This window comes from Puntigrus tetrazona, chromosome 6, assembly GCF_018831695.1.
Source record: "Puntigrus tetrazona isolate hp1 chromosome 6, ASM1883169v1, whole genome shotgun sequence".
Classification (NCBI taxonomy): domain Eukaryota; kingdom Metazoa; phylum Chordata; class Actinopteri; order Cypriniformes; family Cyprinidae; genus Puntigrus; species Puntigrus tetrazona.
Genome location: NC_056704.1, coordinates 3,343,461 through 3,370,267, shown reverse-complemented (window position 1 = coordinate 3,370,267; position 26,807 = coordinate 3,343,461). Strand labels below are relative to the sequence as shown.

At 37.5% G+C, this 26,807-nt stretch overlaps 2 protein-coding genes across 3 annotated transcripts; both read left to right on the top strand.

The window, feature by feature from the left end:
• Positions 1 to 1,834: 1,834 nt before the first annotated feature.
• nhej1 (nonhomologous end-joining factor 1) lies at positions 1,835 to 13,817 on the top strand. 2 transcript variants are annotated; one of them, XM_043242166.1, is made up of 8 exons: positions 1,835 to 2,045; positions 2,497 to 2,692; positions 2,983 to 3,201; positions 3,879 to 4,017; positions 4,094 to 4,152; positions 12,176 to 12,359; positions 12,597 to 12,679; positions 13,043 to 13,817. In XM_043242166.1, exons 2-8 carry the CDS (start codon positions 2,525 to 2,527, stop codon positions 13,127 to 13,129), a joined length of 939 nt encoding a protein of 312 aa, XP_043098101.1. In that variant the 5' UTR covers positions 1,835 to 2,045; positions 2,497 to 2,524; the 3' UTR covers positions 13,130 to 13,817. The 2 variants fall into 2 exon arrangements, with proteins under 2 accessions (XP_043098101.1, XP_043098102.1); XM_043242167.1 differs by having other exon boundaries at positions 1,836 to 2,045; positions 2,500 to 2,692.
• Positions 13,818 to 15,281: 1,464 nt separating this feature from the next.
• ihhb (Indian hedgehog signaling molecule b) lies at positions 15,282 to 26,366 on the top strand. The gene is made up of 3 exons (XM_043242165.1): positions 15,282 to 16,399; positions 21,568 to 21,829; positions 23,715 to 26,366. Exons 1-3 carry the CDS (start codon positions 16,100 to 16,102, stop codon positions 24,398 to 24,400), a joined length of 1,248 nt encoding a protein of 415 aa, XP_043098100.1. The 5' UTR covers positions 15,282 to 16,099; the 3' UTR covers positions 24,401 to 26,366.
• Positions 26,367 to 26,807: the final 441 nt, after the last annotated feature.

Below are 26,807 nucleotides of genomic sequence, written 5' to 3'. Positions count from 1 at the left end.
ATATGATTTTCTGTTTAATTGTAGGTTGTTTGCAAGTTAGATGCTGAGATGGCCATAACGTATGGGTCATTTGGATATGGACACTCTCATCAGGTCAGTGATATTACTTGAGAATACTGTAATGTTCTATATGTAAGCTCTTTTTGATCGGAATAAGCATTTCAGAATTATAAACCGATCATAATGGTATTGTGGCTTTCTTTAGTTGAAGCATCCTAACAGGACTGTGGAGGAACAGGTGGAAAAGTCACTTTTTCCCCGTTGTCTATCACCCACCAACCTCCACGATTTGGATGAGTGAGATTCCCTCCTAAAATAAGCATTTTCATATTATTGTATTTTTTATGTGAACCACTGAATATGCTTTTTATGCTTCTATTTCAGTAATAAACAAAACACTCAAAGAGACAGCCAAGGAGGAAGAAATTACAGTGGTCTTATGAACCAAATAGAGAAGAGAGGCAGGTGAGAATTGTATTTTATTTTTAATGTTTAATTTAATGTAATTTTTTCTAATGTCTTAGGCTACACTGTTAATAGCAACCATCAGGTAAAGAAATAATTCATCCAGAAAAAATAATTCTGTAATTATTTACTGAACCTCATGTTATTCCAACCTATAGTGACAGCTGATATTTTTTTAAACCAACAAGATAAGGAAATATTCATGATAAAAGAAGCCACTTTCCAAATGTCTAATTTCCAAATAAATGTTTATATGATCAAATAATTCTTAAAATATTAATCCTTTTCATAAATACTGCTCTCATGCCGTTTACTCATAGTCATAGTCAGTGGTTACATTGGTGCTGAAAGAAGGAGTTTGTTATTAAAATGTTTTTTTTTTGTGTAAAAACATTTGTGTTTGTGTAAATGAACCAAAGCTGAAATACAATGAAATGTAAAAAACCCACAACATTGTTAAGTAGGATTACAGTTAAAGCTAAATAGATAAATATTGCAAAAGCACGTAACAAAATGCCTTAAACTTGAATTACATAATAAACTGGAACTACATATTTCAATATATTATCAAACCTGTATTGTATAAGCTGAAATAATAAATAATAAATATATATATATATATATATATATATATATATATATATATATATATATATATATATATATATAATAAATAATAAAGAATAATGAGTTAGATAATTAAAAACTGAAACTGAAATAAAAATGGTAAATAAAACTATTTGAAAAATAATCAAAAAGAACATAACAAAATCACAAAAGATTTAAACCGAAAAGCAAAACGAAAACGTAAATGTAAAAATAAAAGCTCATTCAATCTTAGATACAGTGTTGTCAGTATTGTGTGTTTTTGCTGTTTTGCCTGCAAGATTCGTTACGCATATGTATCAGAAAACTGTGCTTAGTTATATGGCTACGCTCTTTATTTTACATTTTAGTTTAACAGTCCTTTTACACTATTCACAATGTATTAAAAAGAGCTGTGCAAGGACTTCAGATCCCCTTTTTGTGGTGCCCCCAGGTTGTGCAAGCTTTATAAAACCCTAGAAAAATGTGAGACAAACCAAGATGTTGTTCAGTTTCTGGAGAAACTGGTTATGAGACAGGAACCTGAATCACCCTGGACGCCGAACAACTTGGAATCAGAAAACCAACCAAACACATCAGCAACTTCAGTCCTGTAGTATGTGACCCTGCGAACACACAATATTCTTGTTCATATGCAGTCACTACCCTTTTAACCCATGACTCCACTTTCACAGAAAGAAGCTTCACCCTAAACTTCACACTCTTCAACAGAAACAACCAGAAGAGAGATCATTTTAAAAAAGATGTAGTGTTTAGAGCAGCTTTTCATCGTTTAAACAATATTAAAGCTCTTTTTAAAATCTTGTCAATGTTTTGCTTATGAATGTCCCAATAAAGACGCTGCATAATTAATGTTTTGTTTTGTAACTTCAATAACCGAGGAACTCTTCCTCGCGGAACGTTTTATTCCTGGTTTGTTTTTACGGGGAATGTGCGTCAGTCGAAACGGCCCCTTGTTGGTGACTAAGATACTGGTAAGTAAGTTAATTTCGCCCGTTAAACATTTAAAAAAAATTGTTTGTTATGTAATTATATATCTAAGTATTCGAACTTTTATTTTACCCGCTGTCATTTGTTTATGCAAAGATATGCACTAGTTGCGTTAGAAAATATCGCGACAAGTAAAATATTGTACATTTCCACCCCCTTAGTTAATCATAGATTGATTAAAACAAGCTTTAAGTTTGCGCAAGGCTCGGTAGACATTCTGACACTCACGTTATAATTCTCTATTATATCGAATTACGATTTACTGAAACCTTAGAAAATGTACAATGGTTACACTATACTGTGGTTATACTCGTTTAAAGTGTTTTGAGACTAAGAAATCTGCTTAATGAGAAACCACTCGTTTATTAACTTGTGGCTGTGCTGATCTAAACTATGGTTGCTGTGCATAAACATGTTATTGTTGGTTACATTAAGCAGACAGTGTAAAGTGTGCTGCGGGGCGATGGAAAGAGGCCTGCTTGCTCTCCCATGGGTGCCGGTGAATATTGGTGGTTCTGATCTACTGGCCAAAGCCTGGTTCGGTGACGCACAGTACCGGGTTCTGTTGAGTGACCTGAACACTGTGTGGGAAGAAGAAATGAGCACAGATGACATCCAGAGTCGCGCACAGGCAAGAACATACACATGCTTAGGAAATAGAAAAGTTCTGTCATTATTTGCTCACCTTTGAGTAGTTCCAAACTTGCATGAATTTCTTTGTTCTGCGTAACATAAAGGAAGAAAGTTTGTAACAAGGCTGTTTTGGGTCCCCATTGACTCTATAGTATTTGTTTTCTACTGTGGAAGTCACCGGTGACCCAAAACAGCCCGGACTGAAATGTTGTATCACCACAATATTCAGTTCGTTCTCAGCCTGTCAGCGTTTAATTTATTCTCTTTTTTTCCTCCTCTGTATGAAAGGATCTGAATAAGCGCCTGAGAGCTCCTACGCAGGCTTTTTTCTCCCATCTATGTTCTGTGGCGCGGCCTTGTTTCTCTAGTCAAGATGACGATCGGTTTTCTACTGCACATGTTACTCTTGAACAGCATGGTGACAATCTAACGATCAAACTCAAAAGTGAGCTGGCTGGGTTGCCTTTCTACTGGGAGTTTCTCTGCACCGCAACTCCTGTTGGCGTGGTATGAACCTTTTCTGATAAAATGATATCAGCAGCTGTGAAGTAACATGGTAACATGTAGTATGATACAGGAGAATATAGAGCTGCACGAGGATGGAAAAATGTCTTATAGTTTTATTCGTAGTCCCACTCTAAGCAAAAATATTAAATTAGGTGCAGTTGTGGATATTTATATGGCCAAAATCAAAAAATAGGTTTTAGCAAGATCATATTTAAATGTTTAGTTTTATTATAGTTCTGTAGGTTAATTGCAAGTTCCATTTTTTTGTTACGCTCATTTTAACAATATTTAAAAATGAAAAAAAAAAAAATATATATATATATATTATGTATAGATAATTAATTATTAATAAAGTAACCTCAGTCCAGCAACATAAATCTTAATTATAAATAATTAATTAAAAATATTACTAACAATGTAAAAGTCATTTTTCCTTTAATTTATGAAAATCATTACATATCTTTCATCACAACTTGAAGGTGGACATTTTTAGACAATTATTATAAAAAGCCCTTTTGAGTTGCTAGAAAAAAAGTACAAATTCACAACCTACTTGCAGAAGGCATGAAGTAGATCACGTGTAACATGTTTTTGGCCAAATGTGGATCATGTTGATGATCTAGAGATTTTACAAATTCATGTATGGATTATACAGTATGTTTCCTGCTTTGAATCAGGTGTGCAGTCATCTGGTGCGCCCCCTGCTGGCAGTGAGTAGAGTCCTGCAGCGCCAAGTGGAGGATCTAACTGCCCTTCTGGCTCGGAAGGATGCAGAGATACAGGACTATCAGGAGAACGGAGCTGTCCTAAGTAGAGGTAACGATCGCATGTGCGGTTCTGTTTTTAGGTCTGTTTTTAGACATGACACTCATCTAAAACTCTGCCCTCGCAGCCAGACTACAGACAGAGCCGTTTGAGGTGCACAGGTACAGAGAAAACCTCTTCACACAGGTGCGAAACATTTTTACATTCAGTCTTCTGCTAAATTTACCCAGTGTATACAAACTCCGTCAGAACTAGCATGCATGTGACACTGTGATTAAGTCACATGTATGTACTGAAGCCAGGCCCCTGTGCTGCTTCTAGGGTTTGCTATGGGAGAGGGAACTGCGAAAGCTAGACAGGAAGAGAGACTGGATCCCTGTTTGACTCAGAGCTGAGGGTCACCACACACAGTGTATAATTAGACTGTGGTTTTTGCAGTGACAGCTCAGTTGTAGCGTTGCCTCACACTGAACTGCCTATTGACTGGATCAGGTTTTATTTCTTTTCCCGCCATAGGTGTGTGTTTCTGTGTGTGTTTTAGAATTTCCTGCTTTTTTAGTAATGAGTGGGATTAGGTCTGGCCAGTCTGGGGGTAAAACTAAAGCATTTATACCATGGCAGGTGAGGTCCACTTTTAAAAAACTTTAAAGAATTTAAGATTTTCTTTATTAAGTAAAAAAAAAAATTAATGACAAAATATATTTAAATAAATGACAAAATATATTTAAATCTGAATTGCTCAAATTGTTAAATAGACAATATAGTTTGTAATACCTAATAATTATATATTAGGTATAGGGCAATTATTTCCATTTTATTTTAATTTGTTGTACTCAAATAGCTAAAGCTATATTTTAAAAACAATTAATAAATTAAATAAAAATAATAATATTGAATGGACGCAAAAGTGAACAGCCCAGGTCCCATGTTCAGTGTCACTAATTCACTTGTTTTATTTATGATGTATAAATAATACAGAATCTTAAATATTTCGTCTTATTTCAACATTCCAAATCTTTATTGATGAATTTTTAATGTTTACTTCTTAATCTCAGATTTTCAGTGCGAACAGTGTTAATTAATAGATAAAATTCAAGTAACGTTCAACTTGTGACAAGCTGTTTTAAGATATCTTTGAATGTGGTTCAGCCTGAGCTATCCATTTGATACTCTTGATCAATATTTGTCAATAATAATAATATTGAATTAATATTTGACATTAATGCAAGACATATGATTTCATTCTTTTGAATCATCTGATCTCTTGATTTACATCCATCAGGTGACTTCAGTTGTAAAATATTTAATTTATTAGCTGATGATCTCTACATTTTTGTTTTTAGTCCTTTTTCGCTGAATGTTCAGCAAAACTATATCTATATCGTGACATATTGTCATATATATATTTTCTCATGGCAGGGATTCTGTCATATCCATATCCCTAAGCAAGAATGCCAGTCAATTACGTATCTGACCGCTCTGCCTTAAGGTCATTACAAACACACTGACCACAGTGGGAGGAGCCAAAGCCCCAATTATAATTTAGACCAGAACTGTTTATGGGCCACTTTTTGTTCTGTTGATGAGTAACGCTCTTGCGGCTATGAGTTATTTACTGGATTCAGCCATGAGCTTTCATTTCAGCGCTGGCAGCCATGTTTTCTGCGTGAGGTGAGTCCTTTGATAGGTCTGTGTTTGATCTCTGTCAGTGTGTATGTGTTGAATCCACCGGTATTTCTCACTGGCCCGGTGAATGTGCAGTCAGATATGTGTGGCTTGACTTGGTGGTGTGAGTAAAGGATATGAGTCCACTCACCCACTCGCCCACTGCACCAAACAATGACTTACTAGTCGCCCCTTAAACTGGTGGGATTCCAACCTGTGGTGACGACAGTTTAGATGTATCAGTCCATAGCTTTTCAGCACAAGATCTGCTTTTGTATGGGTTTTAACAAAATATATTTTGTAATAAGAGACCATAAAAACAATTTGTCTGTCAAAAAATGGTAGGAGTGAACTAGTAGTGAAGTAAGCGAATCTGTCAAAGCTTAAATAGCCAAAGATGTAAATTTAAGCCACAAAATGGACTTTTTTTTATAAAATAAGTAGAATGAACTACTAAAATAAAAATAATTTTAAACATCTCCAGCACATTTAATAAACATTCAAACATCAACATATTTTAAGCCCTTATTTAAGTTATAGAAAATAAATATAGTTATAGTTATATAGTTATATAAAATCAATTTTCAATAAAATATGAACTCTTTGATACATAACCCCTTGGCTGATATCTAGGTTTGCATACAAATATTAAGCAGCGCAACGATTTTCAACATGGATAATAACAAGAAATGTTTCTTAATTATTGAAAGATAACGTGACACTGAAGTAATGGCTTCCGAAAATTCAGCTCTGCCTTCGTAAATTATATTTTAACATATTCAAATATAAAACAAAAATCTAAATTGTATTTGAATTTCCAAATTTTTACTGTATGGACCCTTTTCACAAGACTGCGATGATGTGTTTAACAATCATCAGCATCATAAATACTTTTATATTTGTATAAAAAAAAATCACAATTTTTTGTATTGTATTATCTTTGCATCGAATTACAAACAAAATAGTTTATGCTAATATGAGGGTTTTTCTAATGCTGCGTCTATGGAAGGAATAATGAGTTTGATGTCGTTGGCTCTTCTGTCTGCTGTTAGCTCTCTCTTACATCCTTTTATTGAAAGTCATGAAAACATTATCATACAATTTTTATTTTGATATTTGAGCAAAAGGGAATGCAAAAATTATATTTGTGGTACTTTCCCATTTACTGATTTTCAAGTTAACCCAACTATGATGACTTCTGCTGCTGAGAAATCTCGAAAACAAGAAAAGGTCCATAGTTAATCAAATAAATGCATAAGGAACTAAAAGAAATGACCATCTCCAGCTATATCATTGACCATTGCCGTGTAAAATGTATAATAAGAAATATACTCTATTCACACTATATAAAAGTTGAAAACTCTCGTAATGAATTGCATGACTTCATCACTTGGTGAATTAGATTTTTTTTTTAAGTAAGCAATAATTGGACATTGAGCGTCATATTTGCTTTCTTTGTATCAGACAAAATTAATTATTAATTTATTATTAGCAGAAATGGATGAACCTTTAAAAAAGGAGCACATTTAAAACCCAGTCCATGGTTTGGATAAGCATCCAGATTTTTAACAATACTTGTTGTGTCTATTGAAATGTGAGCCAGCGCGTTATTTGATTTTTTCCGGACGTATCAAAGTCATTTGACTGGCGAAGTCTCGCAATACAATGGGAAATTCCACTCCACGCTGAAGAATCATTTAAGACCCAAGTCAGAATTAAAATGAAGGTGTGTTTGGAAAAATGTTTGGTGAAATGCCAAATAAACATAGCAAGTCTCTGGAAAAATGGAGGCCGTTCTTGAGATTCCTGATCGGCAGAAGCCTGGATGAGTGTGTGTTTGATGGATAGATGGATAGGTCCGTTTGAAGTGCTTAAGAGAAGACATGTTCCCATGAGTTCGTAAAGTTGAGTTTGAAAGACCGTCTACCCCAGACCGGTGACGCTCGCTTGGGTTTCTTCAGGGGAGAGGAGAGTGTGAACGCTTACTGTGTGTTTTGAGTGGGTGTGTGTACTTAGCTTGATTAACACAAAGACTTGTTTTAGGGTCCGTATTAGTGTGCACGCCGTCCTCTTTGCAGGTCTTTTGGGGTTGAATGTATTTATGTGTGAATGTGTTTCAGTGACGCAAACTGTTGGTTTTTTTAGGTTTGAGGCATAAAAAGAGAAAATTTGACCGGGTGAGTTGAGAAACCAGTTTGGGTTTGGCAGTGACGGCGTGACCCTTCCCACCGCCACACCGAAAGACCAGCAAAAACACCCTAAACCATCCTCTATCTGAGACATATACTGTATATACATAAGAGATGTCCTTCTTTTTAGTCCAAGTTATTACTATAAAGAACGGGCAAATTTAGTTCAAGAGTTGAGATGTTCACCAAGGCTGCATTTACTTGCTCAAAGCTGCATTAAAAATAACAGTAATATTGTGAATAATTACTTTTATATTTATATATATTTTAAAATGTAAATTTATTCGGTTTTCAGCATCATTGCTCCAGTCTCCAATGTCACATGATCTTTCAGAAATCATCTGATGTGCAGATTTTCTGCTCAAGAAGCAATTTTTATTATTGTTGAAAGCAGTTCAGCTGCATAATATTTTGTAGATTTCTAGAAGTTCAAAAGAAGAACATTTTATTTGAAATAAAAGTCTAATGTCACATTGTAAATGTATTTGCTGTCACTTAATAAATTGAATGCACCCTTGTTAAATAAGTTGTTGAAACTGAGTCAAAAGAGCTCTTGATACAGTCTCTAAATAAGTCTCAGATCATCCTTTCAAAACAAAAATGGTGGTATTTGTTTGTTTGCTTTTATCTTCCGTCAAGTAAAATAGTATTTTCTTGTAAGACATACTCTATAAAACATACTCATTATTTTTGTTTTACTTACAATGGGCCAGTACATGTAAGGGGGCTAATTTGTGTATCTTCATACACTCTTTCCCTGGATTTGCCTTCTTGCCTCATTCGTGAGCAGCATCACCCATCCTGAGTGAATCTGCAGGAGAAATAACACACAAACGAGGAATTTAGGCTTTTTGTGACAAAGATGTGCGCTCTTTCTTCAACATTGTCTTCTCAAGACACTGCTTAATATCAAAGTTTGGATGTTTTTCTAGATCACTTTTGGTGATCTGATGAGGCAAAATAATAAACGGTATGCAAATGTATGCAAATTTTACCTACGTGCATTACCACTACCAAAAAAAATTATACTTTTATTCAGCAAGGATGCATTAAATTAAGCAGAAGTGATATGAATAATGTTACCAAATATTTCAAATAAACTCTCTGTTAATCAAAGAATCCTGAAAAAAAGTTTCCACAAAAATCTTTCTTGAGCAGCAAATAAGCGTATCAGAATGATGAATGATTTTTGGGTTAAAGTAGGGTAAAACGTGTCCCCGTAACTGCTACATCACTGTGCGAGTGTGTGTTTTTTATTGTTAGACCCCAGGATCTGTCAGGTGTCCATGCCTTAATTCCAGCTACAGCTCAAGACGTCTTCCTGTAACTGAAGCTCTTGGCTCCTGGCCTTTATAATCACCCCAATCTGATAACCATGAAACCCGTTCAAGACCGCTTCTCGAGGTCAGATGTCTTTCTTTCTGTTATTCCTTCTCTCTCTCTCTCTCCCTCCGTAGCTCTGGTCCAGTTTTCCACCGGGTGAGCTCTGATCTGTAATTAGTTAGCTGTAGCTGGGCTGCGGTTTACTCTGCCTACTTTGAACCCCTGAGAAGAGCTGCCCTGCCAGCCAGAACAAGAGTAACATCCCGTCAAACACCAGTGCCTCTCGTAAATGTAATAGATGGAATGGAAACATTGTCGAAAATGTAAAAATAGATAGCAAAATGAGATAACGACTACATTTTTATGCTTTCTTAAAGCAATAGTGGTGTTTGCTTCTGCCCGAGACAAAAACATGGCTCAGTCTCTACTTCATTGTACATCCATGGGAGGTTTTACCTGTTTTATTGCTGCACAAATTGTCCAGTCAAGTAGAAAAGTAAACACGGCTCTCCTCAACAGGCCACATAATTTGTTCTAAGGTTTGTTTAAATCCCTAACCCTAAGTATGATAATAATGCGATGTTTGTCTAAGTACGCACCACTAATAAGAAATCTAGGGAGTGTGAGACAGAGGCTGAACCGAGAGGAAGAGGTAATAGATATTTTTAGGAGGGGGTTTGCCTGAATGAGAGTGAGGACAGATTTATAGAGGACTGTAAAATGAAGCTCTTCTCTGGGTTTAATCCATGACGCCCATTTAAGACTTCACCTGCCTTTATTTGTTTCCCTATAGATTGTGTGTGTGTGTACTTGGTTTCAGTTCAGGTAATAAAAAGAAAACACGCATTTTATTTATGTTTATTGTTAGTGGTTTTGGGGCTGGAAATGTGTTTTTATTTAATGCTAGCTTTTATTTGCAATAAGAATCTAAATCAAAATGTGAAACCTTTAAAAAGTTAGGTCTGGCTCATATTTCTCCATTTAAAAGCCTAACAAATAAAAAATAAACATTTATCTGATAGCAACTTTTGAGAAAAATTAAGTCTGTTTTATGACCAGATTTTTAAGGACAATAGGTTTTTTTTTAAAGATTTGTTTTGTATACTTTTTTTCAGAGAGACAAAAAAATACTCTAAAATATATTTAAATAGAAAACAGTCATTTTTAATTGTAATAACGTTTCACAATATTAATAATTGTAATGAATTAGTCAAAAAATTGGGTCGTATGTCTCAATATCTTAGTGCACACTCAAAAGCCCTTGCCCTCGTCAACAAAGTGTAGAACACAGAACAAGATTCGGGACGCTCTCTGGAATCTTCCATTAGAGTCCATCGGTTTAGGGTTCTTCCACAAACCACTAAAAACCAGCCAGTGCTGGTTACCTGCTATGAATAGGTGTATCAACATGATGCACTAACACAGGAACCGCTTCCCTCGCTGACGCACACAGATGATGATGGATGATATCTGTGTGGATCATCTGAGCTGGTACTGGTATGATTGTACAGCGCACATATAAGCCGTTTCAGTTTTCATTCTCACACGTTTTCAGTGGAACAAGTTAATTGCTCCAATGATATGACAAGGTGATTTCAAAAAAAAAAAATGAAAGGATCGGGAGTGGAGAAATGATTTGAGGGGAAGTGCACACTCATGAACTGTGGCTTCTCTCCTCACATTGCCCTCTCTGTCCCCAAAGAGGAACTCAAAGCATTCATTTATTTTTACGATATTTCAACAAACAAATAATAAAAATAAATCAATGTAAACCCCAAATGTCTACACATGTATTTAGGGGCCCTTCATTCATCCAGTGGTCACCATTCTCACCAGGTCAATATTTGGCAAGCTAATTTTGAGAATTTGTCCTCTCTGTTGTGAAAGAGAATGTGTTTGGGAAATGTGTGAATGCAGTCATCTTTACCATTACCCTGCTGAACTTGCTGTCACCCAACCTTCACCATTAAGTCTTTGTCGTTGCATTTTTTTTTACTACCATTAAGAATATTTCACTCCTAATATTTGAAATTGTCGTAATGCACACTTTCATGGTTTTGTTTTAAAATGGCTTTCTTTAGGCAAAATATAATTTGAATTCTGTCTACTTCTTTTTTTCGGTAAACTTTATATTGACACCTATCAATGTGGATGCATCATAATGTAATAAAAATGTTTCTGGTTACTAGTGAATCAGCCTGTTCCTAGGCATAATTTTTTTCAGCATTTTAGAGTATTGGATAATAGGGGGTTTATGGAGATGGTGTTTGACTGGTCATGTGATAGAGATAGATTAGAGATTCTATCAAGCATAAATGATGATTGTTAATTAAAACATAAATAAAAATAAACTTAGTCAAGTTTGTAAATAAAAATACTAAGGTATGTATGCATGTATGTTCATTTTAATATGCCGATTTGGTGATGAAAATCATCTTATCAATGTTAGTAAGCTGACTGCTTAATATTTTTAATTTAAAAAAGGTTTTTGAGCACCAATGAGCATAATAGAATGATTTCTTTTTTAAGCTGTGTGTGTTATATAAATAATATCAAGAATAATACTCAGCAGGGAAGCATTAAATTGATCAAAAGACTTGAATAGAGAGTAAAGACATATAGTGTTAGAGAACATTAAGATCATCAAGATTGCATTTTCATGGTTTTCACCAAAAATATTAAGCAGCAAAAACAAAAAGCAACAAAACGATTTCTGCACTGATTATTAATTATCAATAACTGAGCAGTAAATTTGCATATTAGAATGATTTTTAAAGAAACGTGACACTGAAAACTGGAGTAATGATACTGAAAATTAGTATTTGCCATCACATACCCATTACCCATGCATATATGCCCAATACCGTAAGATTACAAAAGCTGGTTTTCCATTCAAAACATTTTTCTTTTGATTACATGAAAAGTACTTAGAAAAGTAATAGTCCCAGACAGTTCCTCTGTGGGGACTAATAAGTAATTAAATGTCTCCTCTTTCTTCATGGCGTGGTCATCTTCTCTTTTCTGTCTACTAGATTATTCCACAGATGGGTGTGACGCTGGACAGTTTGAGTTTTGACTCAGAGTTGCAGACACTGTACATGGCCGTGAGCTCGGGGAAAACGGGTCAGAAACGCAAACATTCTCCTGACAGCAGCCCTGTGGCAGAAGACAACCACGTCTCTCAACATCACCAACACATCTCTGATGTCCCCACAGGTTACTCTCTCACTGACATTGAGCTTAGTACATGAGTTAAAGAGGTCAATCCAAACCTGAATGTCTGGGAAACGCAAGCATGTGCAGAATGTCCAGTCTTCTCTTCTCCATAGATTCAGCGAGGAAGATGTTATACTGTATATGGCACCTGTATACATGTACTTTTTGTCTCTTTTTGACGTTATATGTGTTTGGAATAACATATTTTGAGCATTGCTGGTCTGTTGTGCTGTGCAGGTGCTAGTTCTTCACTGGCTTCTCAAGAACAGAATGATATCAAAGCATCATCAGGAAGACCTCAGGTGGCTGACAGTAAACAGGTTTGCTCTTTAGTTTTTATTTTAATTTAACAAAATAAATATTTGATTGATTCTTTCAGAGGACTGTTGTGCCATGAACCCAACTGATCTTAGGCTGGTAGAGTTTGACCAAGTTCAAGATTGAAGCTAGTTCAATAAAAGGACAAAAAACAGGCTTTGAACAGGCTACTCAATGTTACTCACTGATTACAGTGATATTCTGGGTTAAATATAAATTAATCTCGAACAATTTGCCTACAATGGAAGTCAAAAGAATTTTTTACGGCCATAACAGAAATGCTAAAGAGTAATTGAGTAAATGAATTATCAATGGTTTTGGACCTATATTATTCCTTTAAGACCAATTCTGAATGATTCTTTCAGGCCGTCCCGTTACCATCAGCTGCTGCTTCTGAGGAACGTTCCACCTCACGGCCGAAGAAGAAGAAAGCAGTCGGGCTTTTTCGGTGACAGTTCATCTTTCTGCATCAGAACAGTGCACATATGGACCCTTTTAATTTAAGAATGCATTATAAACATTTTTATTCATTTTAGGTTGGATTTTTAAATGATTATGGGGATTTTATTGTTGTCCATTTTAACGTTTTAAAATTAATAAATAAAATATAGCGTTTCTCAATACATGTTCTCGTTGGTAGGGCTGACGCACCCCAACTGGCAGCATGGAAAAAAAGTACAGATGCTCAGAGTATGCATAAGATGAGGTGCAAATACTACTTTTCCGCTTAGAAGTTGAGATGCACAGGTTTTTATTAGTGTTTTGGGAGGATAACAATGTGCTTTACAGGGTTGCTACAACCAGTGCTTCTAAGAAAGAAGCCAAGACGAGAAGGTCACTGAACTTGGCAAAGTTTGTAAGGTTTGTGGCGTTAGATATACAGAGTTTAGTTTGAGGCCCTCACTAGCAAGTAAATGTGATATGCTTGAGCACAAATGTATGTTCCGCTTCGTGTTCCGTAAAATCATCAGGACTTTTGAACGGACGGAAATTCTGGCCACAAACCCAACACGCATATTCCATTAATTTCTTTGGTTTTGGCTTTGCCTTTGTTAGAATGAGCTACCATTTTGTTTCTTGTCGTACTATTATCCCAGTATTGTTAATTGGTCCATCTATAAACTTAACAGAAAAAGTGAATTGTGGTTAATTGTTTTACCTGTTAGCCAGATGCCTCTTCGTCTAATTCAGGCTAGAATAAGCTTTAAAGTGGACCAGACGGCACGCCAATAGTCCATGGTCTGACTCTGTGAAACTACTCTAAAACCTACTGAATTAAATATTAAATGCACTGTGCTTTAAATCTAGTTGTAGACTGATAGAAGGATCTAGGTAATCCCTTTTTACTGTAGTATTTTTGCTGTCCACAGATTATTTTCTGATGCCTGGCCAAAACACTCTCTAATTAAAATGTATTCAGCAATACCAGTAACATCTTCAAGCTGTCAACAGTGCGGTCACAGCGGACCAGAAAAAATGTCTGCGCCACTGAAGGAGACACAGAACTGTCATAATTTTCCTACCAGTATCATTTGGTAATAGTTCTGGCATTTAACTGGTGATTCGTCTTCAGTGGAGAAGCCATTAGTGTTATTTTAAAGACATTAGAGTTCTTGGGAGGGACGGCACTTCATGTCTTGTCTCCAGTGTCTGTCAGTGAAACTAAACCTGACCACCAATCACTGCACTTCTCAATCTGGAACACATTGTTGAACACTATTACTGAATCCAGTTTTTACTGAAGGTAAAAAAAAAATAGTGGGACAAGTAAGTTGATTGTGCTTTAGATAACATAAAGTAAATAAGCGGTTAATAGTCAAAATGATCTTTGTCACGAAAGTGGAACTTGATAGAAAAAATAGTTCCTGATGGATTTTGGTCATAAATCACTGTTCTTTTATAAACTAACATATAATGAAACATGTCATCCAGCGCTAGAGCCTTGCTATTTCCTGACAGCCACATTGTAGTGATTGGTTTTATGTCTCTTCTAGCTGCACCAAGCTGGTCATTTATGGTCAGCTGCTGGTCAAAGCTGATTTAGATGATGGGTCTACAAGACTACAAGCTTGTGTGGCCGCAAATGACCTGGTAGACCTTCCTCAAGACCACTTTCCACCAGTAACGACACTTTTTCCAAGATCAAAACACCTTGACCACCTCAAGTTGGAATTATTATTTTTTTTCCAGTAGGGGTATAATTAATTGCCAAAATGTCATTTCTAAATCGCATTAATTTGTTACAGGGTCTCAAAAGTACAATTGGCTAAGCTGTGTGATATAATAATGCCTTTATTAATAAAAGTTTATGCCTGTAAAACAAACAGAAAGGTTTAGTGCTTAATAATGTGCATCGATAATAAAACATTTTTATTTGAAAATTCTGTTTTTTAAATAGCACAAAATTAATTGAAAGATCCTTATAATTTAAAGATTAAAGTATATAAATTATATATATATATATATATATATATATATATATATATATATATATATATATATATATATATATATATATATATATGCTTCACTGTAACACTTTTGCTAATGACCTTATTAATCCATTAAAGATTATTAAAGTATTATAAATATTCAAATAAAAAAAACAACCTATTAACTATGAACTTTTTGAGTTAGAAAAAGTTGTGAGTTAGTCACTCATTAAAGATTCATTATCTGTGCGTGTTATACTCTACGTCTGCTGACGTACCGTTGAGTAAGTAGAGCATTGCTGCTGAGGTTCAAAGGACTGGACACATCAGGGTCCGAGAGTCCAGACGTGTGATGCACGAGCCTCTTGTTTGTCTCGCGTCTTGGCAGCCGCCGTGTGCTGTACAGGGGGAGAGCTGCAGGGCTGATAAAGCGCGTCTGCCCGGAGGGGTGGAGAGGAGGGCAGACACAGACAGAGGGCAGGACTGGCAGGGTGCGGCTGCTTCAGTAGCATCTGAGCTCGGGTCGCTTCCATTTCCATCTCAACTGAGAGCAGCGCGCCACAGCGCAGTAGTCAAACAGCCGAGCCGGGAGCCAGAAACCGCTGCGGGACGCGCGCTCTGACCGCGGCTCTGCGCAACCAGGACCCGCCTGCAGGCGACTCTAAACGCGCTTGCCAAGATAAACGGAACTTCTCTATTTATTCCCCCTGTCTCCGCTTGGACTGAGAGAAAGCGAGTTTTACAGACCTGAGAGGAGGACCGACGAGCTGGCACCAGCCTCGCCGCCTGAGGAACCCTACGTTTGCCGGGGTGTCTTTCCGTGCGTAAAAGGATGGTGAGCGCCAGGTGTCCTAATAGACTGGTCCTCCTCCCCCTCCGGTGATCTTGCGCGGGGACTGAAGCTGAGATTGGGGGAGGAGGCTCGCTTTACCATCATCTTCACTATCTTTGACACTCCATCTTCTGGAGTGCCCGCTGGCACCGGTTGGCATGAGACTCTCCACAGCGGCGGCGCTCCTCACCGGCTTCATCTTGGCTTTCTCGCCGGCGTACGACAGCTGCGGACCGGGCAGAGGTTACGGCAAGAGACGGACTCCAAGGAAACTCACGCCTCTCGCCTATAAGCAGTTCAGTCCGAACGTTGCCGAAAAAACCCTGGGAGCCAGTGGAAGGTATGAGGGGAAGATAAGCCGCAACTCCGAGCGTTTTAAAGAGCTCACGCCCAACTACAACCCAGACATCATCTTCAAGGATGAGGAGAGCACAGGTGCGGACCGCATGATGACGCAGGTGAGCCAGGCACACGCGGAAATGCTTCATCAGAGCAATAAGCGAAGTGATATCCGTTTTTAGTCGAGATTACTATCTAAAATCACTTGCATTAAACTTTAAGAAAAAAGGTAGCTGCACCAACTATGCAAAACCTAAAAGATACATCTTTGTATAGTATTAACTCTTTAAGAAGACATATAAGTACCTAAATGCATAATAGCATTACCCAAGTGTACCTTTCTGAAAGTGTGGTTAGTTCACCCAAAAATGACCATTCTTTACTCACCCTTTGTCGTTTCTTTAGCTTTCCTCCTCCTGTTGCATAGTAGTTTTTGTCCATTCAGTGGAAGTCACCTGCAACCAAAACATTTTTCATTTGTCTTCTGCAGAAGAACTAAAGTCATACAAGTTTGGTAAATCAGATCCGCAGCCTTTACCGACCCATATCTTTAAGCTGGACTGCACCATGTGTGCTTCATGCAGTAGAGTGCTATCACTGTCTGATTTTGTAGCAATGCTGCCTTTTCAAGATCGAGTGCGTCAGTTCAGGGTATTGTCACTTGGAGAAAATAATTAAACGTAGATATTCTTGAGATGATTCAGAAAATGTGGTAAAGAAGGTGCGTTTAAAATCGAATCCAAACTTTAGGCATAACATCTGGGTCATGAAGCGTCTTTGAATTGTGATAGTTCATAGATGAGTGCAGTTTGAAGCAGCAACCTTAGGTTTTCAATCTAGATCTAGACCGTTAGTACCGCAATATTTCTAGTTATTTAATTTACCATACAGTGCGATTTGTATTTGCACAACAAATCAGGGTACATTATCATGCCGTCAAAGTTGTAGTAGAGATGGATGAATATAAATGATTTGCTTTGGAATGTTCTTCATTAGGATTATCATACAAACCGAACTTAGAGATAGACCACCTGGAAAAACAAGTGGTTTAGTGTCAGTGGTATGTTGACTTTAAGGCTCAATCACTGTGGGGTTCGAATCTACAACCCTCAAGTCACCTTCCCAGATCTTTGTCAATGTGGCCCCTTTGTTCAAGTACCTTTTTTTTTTTTTTTTTTTTTTAACTCTGTCTCATAAATGCTCTATGCATGTGGGCACAGAGACCACAGTTCCTCGAGTTCATTCGAGGTTTCAGGTCTTTCAGTCTTCATAACAGAGTATATGGGGGCAGGTTTCGTCAAATTAAAGACGCAGTAGTCATCGGGTTATTTTATAACCGCATATTTGAACTTTCTCCCACGGGGCTCTCGCTCAATTTATGTGAATGAATGAACGCAAAAGGGGTGACTGTCAATAAAGTGGAAGGGAAAGGGAAACCTGAAACGTTTAATTAAAACAGTGCAGTCGCTGTTTTAAGCGCGATTGGAAAAGAAAACATTAAAACGGCCCTTGTAGATTGAGCATGACCTGTGACTGTTTTAATGTTTACCCCGTATGCTTAAACACGACCGCTCGTGATTAACGGCGTACACCCCCTTTTTCGAACCGTCTGATATTTTTTACGACGTTGATGTGGTACCGAGCGGAATTTATTTGACTCCAATCTCCCCCTCACCTAAAAGTATTTATATCAGCTCTTTTCCTCTGAATGCCCACATGTTAATATCCAGGAGAGCCACGTGGGAACTGAGGAGGGGCTCGTAGATCTCACCCCGTCTTTACCTGTCACCTCTCCGGCGAGCGCCGCGCTCGTTTACCTGACCTTCGCGCGATTTATGAGGGCCAAACTGCGGCGACTGCTGGAGACAACCTCTGGTCTGTTTTTCCTTTTTATTCTGTGTTATTTTTTTGTTTGTTTTTGTGGCATACGTGTGTAAAAATAGTCGGCTTCACATGCATTTAAGCCTTAATTACACACATATTTTTCTCCACCTTATTTTTGATTCAGCGGCGAGTGGCCCCGGCGCTCTCATACAGGCGCGAGTGTTCGGGGCCCCGCGCCGTCGGTGAATGTTTGTGTAGCCCGCGGTTAGTGTGAAGGCTCTCCTCCTGAAAACCCGTCGATCTCCGCTTTGAAAGCAAAACTAACAGAGTTCACGGGCTGATTTATGAAGTCCAGTTCACTTTTGCAACCACAACGAAAAAAGCTGAAATCCACACCGCTATGTGAATAGGCATCTATTACAGCTCGCCGAGTCGCTATTCTTATCGTCCAATCTGGGGACGTGCTCAAAAAAATGTTCATAAATATCTATATTTATATTCCTACAACAAAAGACATCTTTTTTTTCAGCTCATATGGGCATTTCTGACATCATGCCAAATGCACATATTTCTAGTTAACCATAAACTACCATTTCCTTCTGCAGGTCACCATAAACCGGTTCTGCGGTCCTAGAGTATATCGATCTAGGCCTTTTAAGATTCGCTGCAGCTCTTCAAGCTTCGGGAGTTCGTTGTTTTAACTTTTGGAATGGGGAAGACTTGACATTTTTAAAATGTCAGTTAGCTCCACTTTTGTATATGTGGAGTGGGCATGATGCATCTAAAATGGTATTCGGCCCCCCAAATCTCACGAGGGACAGTGAGGGTTTTGTTCTTTAAAGATATTTTACCCAGAAATGAAACTTCAGTCATTCTTGTGTTCCAAACCCGTATGATTTTCAAAGGAGATCCCCCTGCTCTATTCTATATAATGGAATCATTCACTAGAAATCCTGGCCTTTGCCGTAGAATTCAAATCTTATTTGCTTGTCTGCATATTCAAGGTACCATTACCAGCATTTGGCCTATGATTACAAACCTGGTGTGCCTTGTCTTCTCCAGCAAGTTTAAATATGCACAAATGAAGTCTACAGAGTGGGTTTCCTTCATCAAGATAATCTTTATAAATGATGAATTTGAAACCTAAGCACCAAAGTAGAAACCCAACAGCACCACCAGTGCTTCTTTTCGTCTTTATTTAAAATGTACAAGTCAGGAAGCTTGAGTATGAACACAGTGAGGCTGTGAAAGTGGATTAGTCACTAAATGAGTGTTCCTGCTTTGCATGATAACATTTAATATCCCCAACAACCTTTGTAGTCCCATTTAGCCACTTATTAGTACATTTTTCGAAATATGAAAAAGTGAAACACCACAGGGGGTATTTCTGAAAGTGAAAATGCCTTAACACCGACCTTATTCCGGGAAATCAACCAAAAACCTATTTAAAAAACCCATTGACCTTGGGGCTATGGAAACATTAAGCCGTTGTTTCCAGGTTTTAGGATTCCTGCAGCGAATAACGACTTCAATTTTGATCTACAAAGTCATGGTTGAATTTTAAAAGCAGCGACTTGAAAAGCAGAGCATGGACCACATATATGATATATTTATTGATCATTTCTTTTGAGCTTGACCGCCCCCGGGTATGTGCTAATTATTTGAGAAAGAGCAGTGTAACCATTCTATAAAACATCTCCTTTTTGGTTTCACGGAGAAAAGCAAGCCAAAAGGGTTTGCATATATACACATTTTAGTGTGGGAGAGTGCATTATCATTGTTGACACTATGACTGTAGTCTAAGCAGTTGCTGTACATGTTTTGGTTTCAGTGAACCTTGGAGACTCAACAGAGCAACCAAACACACTGGCACTGTATTTTCGAATCTTCTTTCCTCTCCCATACCAGCCTCTGGACTGGTCTGATGGCATCCACACAGACCGAGCTCAGCTCTAAGAGACCTTAATAGCACAGAGACATCGAATCACTGAGCGCAGACTCGAACAGATAGTCCGCAGAACTTTCTAGAGTAGCTGTTGGGTGGAAAGGTGGGTCTCCAGTTCGGAGCACAGAAATAGATGGTTTGATGGCACAGCTATGTCGTGAGGACTTAGGATGGCGACATCAAAGAATTTCTGCCGTCACTCAGTAAGCAATTTGTGACCACTTAGTTGGTGGTTATCCAGTGACCTTGCATGTCTCGTGGCCTCTGGTTGAGACAGGGATTTATCAGCCCATGGGCTGAGTGTGTTTGTCCTAACCACAAATGCGTCAGTTCTACAAATGGCTGTTAGGATTATATTTGCCATTGCTCACCGCGTTTCTCACCTAGCAACTGCTTGCCACAGGCTTTTTGACATGAGCCTACTAAAATCCATATTTCTTGCAGGAAAGTCGAGACAATGGCCTTGTGTTCTTTCTCACTCAGGCACGCAAAGCCTCCTTCTGTTTGTTTAATTGGTAACTTATGTATCAGAGTTCAGTATTCAGTTGGGTTTAAATGCTGTCACACTGGTCATTTACGCTACATAAACCACCAGAAGTGCATATTTATGTACTTCACTGTGAGACATTCTGACTGATCTATGAACTCACTCGGTGCTCGTGTCACTAAATTGCTTTTTTCCCCAGACAGTGTAAAAACTGGTTACTGTAAGATTTTACATTGCTAATTTCCTTAGTTCACATCGAATGCATGTTAATAATTATCCTAGAAGAACAACAGATAATAAAACACACTTACACTGAGGCTCTTGCTGCTATAGCTACCTGGTAATGTTATTATCTATAATAGCACATCATCAGTGTGCTATTATAGATTAGAATAATACTTTTAATTAATTTTTTTTAGATTTTTGATTTCATTTTAATTATTAATTATTTTAATTTTAATTTTGTTTTTGGACATTTTTGAATGTCTATATATATATATATATATATATATATATATATATATATATATATATATATATATTTTTTTTAATTAAGCTTGTGATTTTAGAATTTTACATTAAATCAAAATGAGAAATTTTAAAATGAGGAAAAGCAAAAAAAAATTTTTTTTGCAATATTTCTGTTAATGTTTTATTTTATTTCAAATACTCTAAAAATGTGCAAAAAATGTCTCACAAATTAGAAATCTCAGAATTTCGCAAAACTAATAAATTTCACAAATAACTACAAAGTAATGGTCAGTAAGACTGAAATCATAACAAAGAATGAAATTTTGTGTAGAACGTAGAAAGTCTCATAAAACGTACTGTAACAATCTTTGTTTTGCTTACAATTTAGATTTTACATTAAGTATTTTATAGTTAAATGTAGTTCAATAATCTATGCGTTATTACAGATCAACAGTGTTTTTTTTTAAGTTAAGTTAAGTTAGCAATAACATGCTACATGTTAATCATTTAATAACATTTCCACGTTCCAGTAAGTGTTTCTGATGGGTTATCTTTTGCAGCGCTGTAAGGATAAACTGAACTCTCTGGCCATCTCGGTGATGAACCTGTGGCCCGGCGTGCGTCTGCGTGTGACGGAGGGCTGGGATGAAGACGGCCATCACTCTGAAGAGTCCCTGCATTATGAGGGCAGGGCGGTCGACATCACTACCTCGGACCGCGACCGGAACAAATACGCCATGCTGGCCCGTCTGGCAGTGGAGGCCGGCTTCGACTGGGTCTACTACGAATCCAAAGGCCACATACACTGCAGTGTCAAATCAGGTGAGAGCAGCTGTGTGTGTGTTTGCGCTTGTGCTGAGATTGTGCAGGGAGAAAGAGGTCACGCGAGAAACAGTCCTTACAAATAAAAGCTTTCATTTTTGCAGGTAGATGTATTTCTGTGAGAAGACAACAGGGTAGGAATTACTTTTGGGAAATTAGTTGTAGGCATAAACTACTGTTGAAAAACTTGAGATCAGTAAGTTTTTTTTTCCCCTTAAAATAAATTAATTTCAGGAAGAATGCATTTAATTAATAAAAAGTAACAGTGAATACTTAGGTTACAAAATGATCTTAAAATTATCCTCACTGTTTGAACAAAAATATTAAGCATCAGTACTAAAAAAATAAATGTTTCTTGAGCACATAGTCAGCATATTAGAACCATGTGACACTGAAGACTAGAGTAATAAATTAACTAAGATATTTCAATGTGTGATTTTAAACTGAAATAATGTTTCACAGTTTTTATCGTTTTTTTATGGTTTTACTTTATCAATAAATGCAATTTTATTTGATCTATTCATTTATTTTTATTTTTAAATCTAACCATGACTAACAGCGCTTCTCACAGACATGTAATGTGAGAAGACAAGGACAAGAGATGGACTGTTAGAGCATGTCTATGGATAAAGATTTTAATTTCTACATTCACTATGAACTATCTAATGTAGAGAGCCATGTCATCTTCGGTGTCAGATGAAATTTCGTTGCTTCACACGATTGTATTAAAACATCGCAATCTGGCAGCACTGGGCCGTCTGATGAATGCACTTCTTTTTTTCACCGTTTCTAACATTTACTTTACCTTTCTGACTTTTCCAGCTATGCTTTACCTTGATCCTTACCTCCATGCAAATCAACAGTGGTTTTATGTAGCTTTAGCATCCATAGGATCTCTTTTAAGCTGGGGGAAAAAATTCAGGCAGGCACTTTCACAATTTAATATTCCTACATCTCATAATTATATATTGGAATTTTGCTATAAGCAAACAATATAGCAAGGTAAGACTAAAGTTGTTCTCATTTACTCTGTAAGACTTCATTGTAACATAATATTGCGAAATGCATCCACAATACATGCAACTATTCTAAACAGTGTATAAATCTAATCTGTAATCATAGCGCTCTCGGAAAAGGCCACAGATTTGGCGGAATTGGAACAATTTTCACTCAGAGACTTCTGTATGCTCGTTTGTTGAATATTTTGTCCAGTAATTAAGTATGTTTAAAGCATTTTACCATGTTTAAATGCATTCCACAGATTTCCCTGAAAAACAAGTGAGAAATGGGAAAAAAAAGTCTGTGGGTTGTTTTTTGGCTCATCTCTTATAGAGATGTGATTTACCGTTTTGTTACAGTCTCTAATATTCATTATCTGTTTCTCTGTTTTTCCCACTGTTTTCTTTCTCTTTATTCATTTTTCCCCCTGTCCTTCCTGCCCAGATCGTTATGCGAGTCAGCTGTCCCTGACATGATCAGAAGGAAAATAGAGTTTTATAATATTAAATATATATATTGTGTATCGTTATGTATATATTTGACATTTGTACAAAAAAAACCTAAGAATCTAAAGAGGCAAGACTGCTGGCAGTGCCAGTCCAGTCAGAATCAGTCCACTAGGAGGCGCTCCTGCACCAACGTCCCAAAGAAGAAGAAGTAAAAGTCCCATTTTAAGGACGCCAAACTGATCCTATTTACCAACTCAACCAATCACTGAGGGAAACACCATAGGACCAACCAATGCACAAGGGCTTGAAGGCCAAAGGTATAGCCAGAAGTGAAGATTAGAAACAGGCATAGGCATTAAATCTATTCTTTGTTTCCTTAATGAAGCGTTCTTTCTTTCCATTCTTCTCTTCCATTCCTCCCTCACGCTTTTCTTCAGAGCACTCAGTAGCAGCTAAGACAGGCGGCTGTTTTCCTGGAGGTGCTCTGGTGATGATGGAGGACGGCACTTGTAGATCAATCCGAGACCTACGAGCAGGAGACCTTGTTCTGGCCTCGATGGGAAGTGACGGGACTGGAGAGCTCGTGTACAGCAAAGTCCTCACCTTCCTGGACCGTAGCCCCATTACCCAGAAGCACTTTCATGTGATCAGCACCGAGGATGGGGCTAGTGTCTCCTTAACGGCAGCTCATTTACTGTTTGTCTGGGTCGGGAACTGCTCCAGCGGGGGCCAGCCAAAGCCTGGACCCCCCCGGATGATATTTGCCAGTGATGCCCAGCCAGGGCAGTGTTTGCTGATCGTCGATGAGGGAGATCTCAGGAAGCGTGTTTCACGGATCTCTCGAGTGGAGGTGCGGGAGGACCGGGGGGCTTACGCCCCACTGACTGCCCATGGGACTTTGGTGGTGAATGGAGTGATGACCTCGTGCTACGCTGCGGTGAACGAACCACGGCTAGCTCACTGGGCATTTGCACCTCTACGCCTGTTGTATAGCTGGACCGGACCGGATCGGATCCTTAAGAACGGCTTACACTGGTACTCTCAGGTCCTACTTAGCGTGGGAACACTACTGCTAGACTCAGAACTCTTCCACCCCTGGGCCTTAGAAGATCATGAAAGATGATAGATTGAAAACGAACTCAGAAATGAGTGAGTGGTGGAACGATGGAAACGATTGAACGCTCAGGGTTTATCACTTAAAGGGATAGATCACACGAAAATAAAGATTCAGTCGTTTTTTTTTCACATCTTCATGTTGTTCCAAACCTGCAAGACCTTGTTCATCTTGGAACACAAATTAGGATTTTTTTGATTAGATCCATGCGCTTTCTGACCCTGCATAGACAGCGATGCAGCTATCACATTTAAGGCCCAGAAAGGTAGTAAGGACATCATTAAAATAGTGCTTCAGTTGTTCAACTGTAATGTTATTTGTTAATTTTCGATGACTGACATGAAAGACAAGAAATCATTATCTTTGTTTTCTTTGTGCACCAAAAGTATTTTCGCAGCTTTATTAAATTAAACTGGAACCACTGATGTCACATGGACTATTTTAACAATGTCATGACTACCTTTCTGGGCCTTAAATGTGTCAGTTGTGTTGCTGTCTATGCAGTGTCAGAAAGTTCATAGATTTCATCAATAATATTTTCATTTGTGTTCCGAAGATGAACAAAGGTCTTATGGGTTTGGAAAACATGAGGAGATTTATTAATGGCAGAATTTAAATTTTTGGGCAAACTATGCCTTTAAGAGGATAGTGCTAAGATAGGCGTAATGTACCAAAAGCAGACTTTTTAATGACTAAAGGCAAAGAGTGTCATTTCTGTGCATCAAATAACGCCATGCAAAAAAATGATTTTTAATGCCCAGATAATTCCAACCCCACACTCACGTCATGGACTCTTTTTCAAATTTCCAGGGTTCTCAGAAGGGGAAAAAAAACTTCTATGAAGTGCTGCAAGGATGACCTGTTTTTGTAGACCGAAATTAGGAGACAAATATTTATCACTTAAAGTTCCATCTTCTAGAATTATTTTCAAATGGTCCGTTGGTTAAATGTCTGAAAATAGGTCTGTAGTTAACACAAGATCAAGATATTTTCACATTATGACATCAAATATATCAACAATGCTTGTCTTTTGCATGTCTGAAAAGGCAGATGCTGCCAAGGAAAGTCTAAAAGGAAATGCAGAGGTTGTTGAGGATATTACACATCATCACGCCAAACAGGAAAACTCATCTACTCACAAGCCCACCTTCCTCCATGTGTTTCAGGAGACACGCTTGATCATGCAAGAGTCACGGTATTGTCTGTTTAAAGCAATAGGCTAATGAACCAAATGTGCAAGAATTATAAATATTTGTTGGTCACAGAGTTTATTTTCTTCCTTAATCCAAAAGTCAGTGGAAAAATACGACTGGCTTTTTGTTGAGGGAACCAGCGTGATGCGAACTTTAAGGTCGTCCTACGAAACTGTCATCACTGCAGCGCTCTGCACACTTGCAAGGATAATAACCGGGGAAAAGCATCTTCACCGTCTGTGAAAAGGGTCAAATGGAGCAGTGCCAGTGTTTACACTTTTTCGGGAGAATAATCATACTTATAGCCGTATAAGCTAAAATGAAAAAAACGTATTTCACATTGAAAAAATTTCACACATCACCTTTAACTGTAAAAAGAAGAGATTACAAACTGACCTCTTGTCTTGCTTCTTATAGAAATTGTGAGAGACCAAACATTTTTTATTTGTTCGCTATAATCCAGTGTCTTTCCTCATTAGATTGTCATTAGTCTTAAGACAGTCTGCTAAACTATTTTAAAAATGTTATTTCAAATAAAGTACTTTGTAATATCGTTAAGGTAATATAAGGTATTCGGGTAAAGTATTTAAAATCTATTTTTGAAATTAAACTTTATACAAATTATTTATTTTGTCTCGTATTTGCTCTTTGCTGGCTATGACAGTTTCTTTTCTTCATTATTTTTGTTATCTGTGTGATGTGTTGTCTGTGTCAAGGGTCCTCAGCCTTTTTTTTTTGACTCCAAATACCCCATTTGTGTTTTAATAAAAACTGGTTTAGAACTACTGGTGTATGTAATTATTCCCAGAAAACGGTCAGGACAGTGTGCACTAGAGTCAAATGGGTTTAACGTAACAGGAATCCCACCAAACATGTGATATGACCCCATTGAATAGATCAACTCTCCTCTTACAAAAGAGACCATGCAAACATGGCGTTTAGACTAGTCTCATTTTTCAATTCTCAAAAGGCTAAAAAGGAGGACATTTTAGAAGCTTTATAGAATTCATTTTCACGATAAACCTCTTATGTTATATTAAAAGCATCTGATAAATAAATAAACGTAAATGCCAGTTAGCACGTCACTGACTTGACCAAAATCCTGGTTGCATTGATTTTTATCGAACTGACAATGAAACGAACATCTGCAGAGCAACGGTGAATGTAACTATAGCTTATCAGTGGTATAACGCAGGGCTTTTGAATTCAGATGCTAGACCCTC